This window comes from Epinephelus moara, chromosome 11, assembly GCF_006386435.1.
Source record: "Epinephelus moara isolate mb chromosome 11, YSFRI_EMoa_1.0, whole genome shotgun sequence".
Taxonomy (NCBI): Eukaryota; Metazoa; Chordata; class Actinopteri; order Perciformes; family Serranidae; genus Epinephelus; species Epinephelus moara.
The window spans coordinates 37,040,843-37,048,016 of record NC_065516.1 but is presented as its reverse complement, the minus strand read 5'-3'; the positions used below and the strand labels follow the sequence as shown (position 1 = coordinate 37,048,016).

Sequence of the window (7,174 nt, the reverse complement as noted above, 5' to 3'; positions counted from 1 at the left end):
CTTGTTTAGTGGACTAACTTTGCACTTGAAGGTTGCCCGTTCACTTACGTTTTAACAGGTCTGATGCTACTATGCGCCCCGGCTGTATCTAGGCTAACGGCTAACATGCTAACTATTATTTTTATGTCACTAGTCACTTGAAACAAATTTAGGACAATAGGAGACAGGTTGAAATAAACCGAAATTTCCCTTTAATGTTAGTCAATGGTATGTTACTGTGATTTATGGTGTATTATATTTAAACTAGTTAATGGGAGTTAATGGGTAAAAAGGTCAGTAATGTTGTTTAATGGTTTCAGGAGCTGTGACCAGGAGACAGAATTATAACGGGGAGATAGTGGAAGTCAATAGTATTATTTTTTTTATCCTTTTTTTTTTTGTTTGAATATCTGACAGGTAGTTAGAATGTTGGCAGTCAATGTGAAGATGAGCTGATTTTAGTTAACGTCAATGTTTGATGGTTTCAGGAGCTGCGACCAGGAAACCAGAACCAGAACAGGAGAAACAGTCGGATCACACAGTGAAGATCGCCGGCGCCATCGCCGGCATCCTGCTCTTCATCATCATCTTCCTTGGAGTCATCCTGCTGATGAAGAAACGGTAAGAATATTCACACACACACACACACACACACACACACACACACACACCCCAATACAGAACACGTCCGTTTGTTTGTTTGTTTGTTTGTTTGTTTGTCTGCATTCATTGTTTTTCACAAATTGGACTTGTATGTTTTTATTTTAAACGTCAACACCTGCTTCTCCTAAGTCATATTATATTTTGTATATTTTTGTGTTTTCGTCCGTTCTTTCACTTTGACTTTTAATAAAATAATGATTATATTTTTTTTAATCGTTTAAAATTCTCCTTTTTGTGTCATTTCTGACAGAAGGTTTTGGTTCATGAGCGATCCATCTGACTGATATTTGTGTTTCGATAAGGTGCAGTTGGTGGGAGTTAATGGAAACCAGTCAATGTTAGTGGTAGTAAACAGCAGCACATAGGATCTGATAAGAGTTTATGTCAATGTGAGACAGAGAGATGCTAACGGGAGTTTACTGGGAGATAATGGTCATGGATGGTTCCAGTGGTGATTAATGGTTACTTTCAGTGTGTGTGTGTGTGTGTGTTAACAGTGTGATAACACTGCAGTATATACATGTATAATACATGCAGATAAACGCAGTTCCATCAAAGACACACACGGTGACAGTGAGGATGATGAGGATGAATAATGGAGCAGATTGCAGCAGTAATCACCATTAAACTATATGTGGACCGACTTTATTCTCCAACATCAAACACACAAACCCCGCTGACACACACACACACACACACACTTAAACACAGTGAGAAAAGCTTATGTGTTTGGAGAGCGTTGATGATAAGAGAGAAATTTAGATGAAAGAGCGTTTTATTCTTTGTTTTTTTTTTCCAGAGTCGCCTAGAGCTGAATGGCTTCAGGCTACAGAGACACACACGCGTTTATAAAGAGTGTGTGTGTGTGTGTGTATGTGTGTGTGTATGTGTAAAATGTGGTGGGTTTGAGTCGGACTCTGTCTGTCGGGTCGATGGAGCTCTGATCTCTCTAACAGATACTAGAGAGAGAAAACGAGAGCGGCGGTTGTTCGGTCTCTAATGAGGTTTTTAATGTTGACGGGGTGCGTTTGATTTCCACTCTGTGAGCAGACGGAGGTCAGACTCATTACAGCAGGAGTGAAAACAGGAAGCTGGGTGTTAAAACTCTGATTGGCTGCAGCCTGATCACACACTGTCAGAGCCGGTCTCTTTGTAGGACAGTGTGTAACTACGCCACGTCTTCAATAAGCTGATGGGTGGAGGGATACAGGAACACAGCAACCTGTGATAAAGTAGTCCTGAGCCCGACAGGTGATTAAGGGTGAAGGGATCGTTAACTGTCGTCTTTAACTCTAACTAACTAACGAACTAACTAACTAACTAACTAACTTAGCAGTACCACGAATAAAATGACTGTTACACAACTCCTGCATCAAAAATACTACATCAGTCAGAGTACTGTCAGTAAATATACTGACTGTGTCAAAGGTAAAAGTACTCAGTATATAGGATTACTTCAAAAATACTGTGATACTGCAGTGATGATAAAATACTACAGTGATAATTAAATACCACAGTGATAATAAAATACTACAGTGATAATAAAATACTACAGTGATAATTAAATACCACAGTGATGATAAAACACTACAGTGATGATAAAATACTACAGTGATAATTAAATACCACAGTGATGATAAAATACTACAGTGATAATAAAATACTACAGTGATGATATAATACTACAGTGATAATTAAATACCACAGTGATGATAAAATACTACAGTGATAATTAAATACCACAGTGATGATAAAATACTACAGTGATGATAAAATACTACAGTGATCATGAAATACTACAGTGATGATAAAATACTACAGTGATAATTAAATACCACAGTGATGATAAAATACTACAGTGATGATAAAATACTACAGTGATCGTGAAATACTACAGTGATGATAAAATACTACAGTGATAATTAAATACCAGTGATGATAAAATACTACAGTGATGATAAAATACCACAGTGATGATAAAATACTACAGTGATGATAAAATACTACAGTGATAATTAAATACCACAGTGATGATAAAATACTACAGTGATAGTAAAATACTACAGTGATCGTGAAATACTACAGTGATGATAAAATACTACAGTGATAATTAAATACCACAGTGATGATAAAATACTACAGTAATAATTAAATACTACAGTGATAATAAAATACTACAGTGATAATTAAATACCACAGTGATGATAAAACACTACAGTGATGATAAAATACTACAGTGATAATTAAATACCACAGTGATGATAAAATACTACAGTGATAATAAAATACTACAGTGATAATAAAATACTACAGTGATAATTAAATACCACAGTGATGATAAAATACTACAGTGATAATAAAATACTACAGTGATGATAAAATACTACAGTGATAATAAAATACTACGGTGATGATAAAATACTACAGTGATAATAAAATACTACCGTGATAGTGAAATACTACAGTGATGATAAAATACTACAGTGATAATAAAATACTACAGTGATAATTAAATACTAAGTGATAATTAAATATTACAGTGATAGTGAAATACTACAGTGATAATAAAATACCACAGTGATGATAAAATACTACAGTGATAATAAAATACTACAGTGATAGTGAAATACCACAGTGATGATAAAATAGTACAGTGATAATAAAATACTACAGTGATGATAAAATACTACAGTGATAATAAAATACCACAGTGATGATAAAATACTACAGTGATAATTAAATACTACAGTGATAATAAAATACCACAGTGATGATAAAATACTGCAGTGATAATTAAATACTAAGTGATAATTAAATATTACAGTGATACTGAAATACTACAGTGATAATAAAATACTACAGTGATGATAAAATACTACAGTGATAGTGAAATACTACAGTGATGATAAAATAGTACAGTGATAAGTAAATACTACAGTGATGATAAAACACTACAGTGATAATAAAATACTACAGTGATAATTAAATACTAAGTGATAATTAAATACTACAGTGATAATAAAATACTACAGTGATAGTGAAATACTACAGTGATAATTAAATACTACAGTGATGATAAAATACTAGTGATTATAAAATACTACAGTGATGATAAAATACTATAGTGATAGTGAAATACTACAGTGATAATAAAATACTACAGTGATGATAAAATACTACAGTGATAATAATATACCACAGTGATAATAAAATACTACAGTGATGATAAAATACTAAAGTGATAATAAAATACTACCGCGATAGTGAAATACTACAGTGATGATAAAATACTACAGTGATAATAAAATACTACAGTGATAATTAAATACTAAGTGATAATTAAATATTACAGTGATGATAAAATACTACAGTGATTGTGAAATACTACAGTGATGATAAAATACTACAGTGATGATAAAATACTACAGTGATCGTGAAATACTACAGTTATGATAAAATACTACAGTGATAATAAAATACTACAGTGATGATAAAATACTACAGTTATGATAAAATACTACAGTGATAATAAAATACTACAGTGATGATAAAATACTACAGTGATAGTGAAATACTACAGTGATAGTGAAATACTAGTGATAATAAAATACTACAGTGATGATAAAATACTACAGTGATAATAAAATACTACAGTGATGATAAAATACTACAGTGATAGTGAAATACTACAGTTATGATAAAATACTACAGTGATAATAAAATACTACAGTGATAGTGAAATACTAGTGATGATAAAATACTACAGTGGTGATAAAATACTACAGTGATAATAAAATACTACAGTTATGATAAATAGTTCCACTGTACTTGAGCTCTAGAGTATACAGCTGTTCCTAATAAAGTGGACATTAGTACGTCTCAAGTGTAGTAGTCTCTTCTGGACCAAGCTGTCTCTTTGTCTGTGTCTCTTCCTTATACACAATCACATGTTGACCAATAAGACGTGTCCCCTCCCCCTCACACTTTGATTGACACAGTGTTCCAGCCAATCACCACTCTCCACTCCTCCACCTCGTCACAGAATAATTTAAGTCATCTGTTCTGAGACATTAATCTGTTGTTTTTCCTTTTTCTGTTTTTCTGTTTTTTCTTTCCCTCCATTCCATCCCTCCCACTGCTCCGCCCCCCACCACTCAGACGGAGAAATTATCACTCCTACACTTACTACCTGTAAGTAACCTGTTTGACCTCTGACCCCTCACCTGTAACCTTCACCTTCACCCTGTCATCAAACCTCAGCACTTCAACCTGAGCTCCCAGTGTGTCCTGCCTGTATCCCTGCTCTCCCCTTAACCTCTGACCCTTAACTTCTGATCCCTGATCCTTTACTTCTGATTATTGACCCTTAACTTTTGATCCCAATATCTGATTTCTGACCCTTAACGTCTGATCCCTCACCCTTGACTTCTTATCCCTGACCCTTAACTTCTGATTCCTGACCCCTAACCTCTGATCCCCAACCCTTAAATTCTTATTCCTGACCCCTAACTTTTGATTCCTCACCCTTAACTTCTGATACCCAACCCTTAACCTCAGATTCCTGACCCTCAACCCCTGATCCCCAACCCTTAACTTCTGATCCCTAACCCTTAACCTCTGATCCCTGACCTTTAACTTTTGATCCGTAACCCTTAACCTTTGATCCTTGACCCTTAACCTCTGATCCCTGACCCTTAACTTTTGATCCCCAACCCTTAACCTTTGATCCCTGACCCTTAACCTCTGATCCCTGACCTTTAACTTTTGATCTGTAACCCTTAACCTCTGATCCCGACCCTTAACTTTTGATCTGTAACCCTTAACCTTTGATCCCTGACCCTTAACTTTTGATCCGTAACCCTTAACATCTAACCTTTTATCCAAAACCTCTGAGCCTTCACCCTTAACATTTGATCTGGAACCCTTAACCTCTGACCCCTGACTCTTAACCTTTTATTGCTGATCCTTAACCTATTATCCCCGACCCTTAACCTTTGCTCCCTGACTCTTTGTCCTTGATCTTTGACCTTGCAGCCTTTCACCTCTGAACATTGATCATGATCCTAATAGTTTTCTTCCTCCTCCTCACCTGAACAATCACCATCATCACTGCTCAGCATTAACATTTGACCCTTAACTCTCAGGTCACCCCTTAGTTCATGTTGTCATATATGTCATCAACAGCTGTGACCTCTGACCCCTGACCTTCACCATGAGCTTGACCCCATTTCCCATGAGTCACTGATGATAACCATCGGCACAGGAACGATATTCTTTCCTTCTGATTCAATACTATCTCGACTTTTGTGTGCTGGTTTGATGTGTATCGTGATTTTACCATTTAGTGCAATTTTTGTTTCCGATGTTTTGCCTTTCAACGTCACGTTATTCGTAGATTGCCACAATGAAAGCAGAAACTAATTCCACCTCCATGTTTGATTCACATCTATTCAAGCATTATAAAATTGATTCAAAATCTTTTTTTTTTTAAATAATCAAAACACTTTAAGCGAATTGATTTTATTTCCACCCCTACTGACCATCACCACAAATCTCAACCCATAACTCCACCATTTCCTCTAGCCCCTGACCTTTGACCCTTTGCCTAAACCATGTGCATGACCTTTGCATTTCCAACGCTGACCTTCACCTTCACCACACATCTTGACCCGTAACATTTCCCTTAACCCAACTCTTTGTCTTTGACCCGTGACCTTGACCCTGTAGTCCAAGTCTTCCTGTGTCCAGTTATTCAGCTGTGACCTCTGACTCATAACTCGTACGTTTACCCACAAACCCCTGACATTTACCTCTGTCATAATATTATCCTGACCTTTAGTCTTTGGTCCAGGCTCTTAGTGTCGCTCCTTCATTAATGGCTGCATTTCTATCCTGCAAAAGAGCCTTACAATTTCGGGTTTGGTGTCTTGTCTGAGGACACTTTGACATGTGAAGAGGAGGAGCCTGGATCGAACCACCAGCCCTGGGATTAGTGGGCAACCCGCTAGACGACCCGAGCCACAGCCGTGCAATAGGACTCATCTTCTGTGACCCTTGATCCTGAGCCGCAAATTTTAACCCCAGACTGTATTAAAAACATGGACCAAAAAGTGAACTTGGTGATGAAGTCACATAGGGTCAGTGTCGTCAGCAGAAAAGTGTTGGCAGGTCCAACCTGGTCTCGCTCCGAAGTCATCAAATTTCGGCACTTGGTCAGTAACCTCTGGTGTCAGACACCAATGAAAAAAAGGCACACTTCATCCTTCAGTTTATCACAAACATCCAACACATAAAGGAACAGTTCATCACAAACATCAACACATAAAGGAACACTTCATCCTTCAGTTCATCACAAACATCCGACACAAAAAGGAACACTTCATCCTTCAGTTTATCACAAACATCCGACACAAAAAGGAACACTTTGATGGGGCCTGACCTTCTAATAGATCTCCAATTAAAGTATCAAAATGGTTATCAATAATGGTTAATAATTGATAACTATTAATAATGATTATTAATTATGTTAAAT

The 7,174-nt window shown here is 36.4% G+C and overlaps 1 protein-coding gene across 2 annotated transcripts in view; it reads left to right on the top strand.

Moving 5' to 3' along the window:
- Positions 1-5,859, top strand: part of LOC126397832 (receptor-type tyrosine-protein phosphatase mu-like) — a 152,830-nt gene extending 146,971 nt beyond the window's left edge. For both annotated transcript variants that reach the window (XM_050056826.1, XM_050056825.1), the window contains 3 exons: positions 468-600; positions 4,801-4,833; positions 5,827-5,859. In XM_050056826.1, coding sequence (XP_049912783.1) covers positions 468-600; positions 4,801-4,833; positions 5,827-5,839 — 179 coding nt within the window. In that variant the 3' untranslated portion in view covers positions 5,840-5,859. The remainder of the gene's footprint in view (positions 1-467; positions 601-4,800; positions 4,834-5,826) is intronic.
- Positions 5,860-7,174: the final 1,315 nt, after the last annotated feature.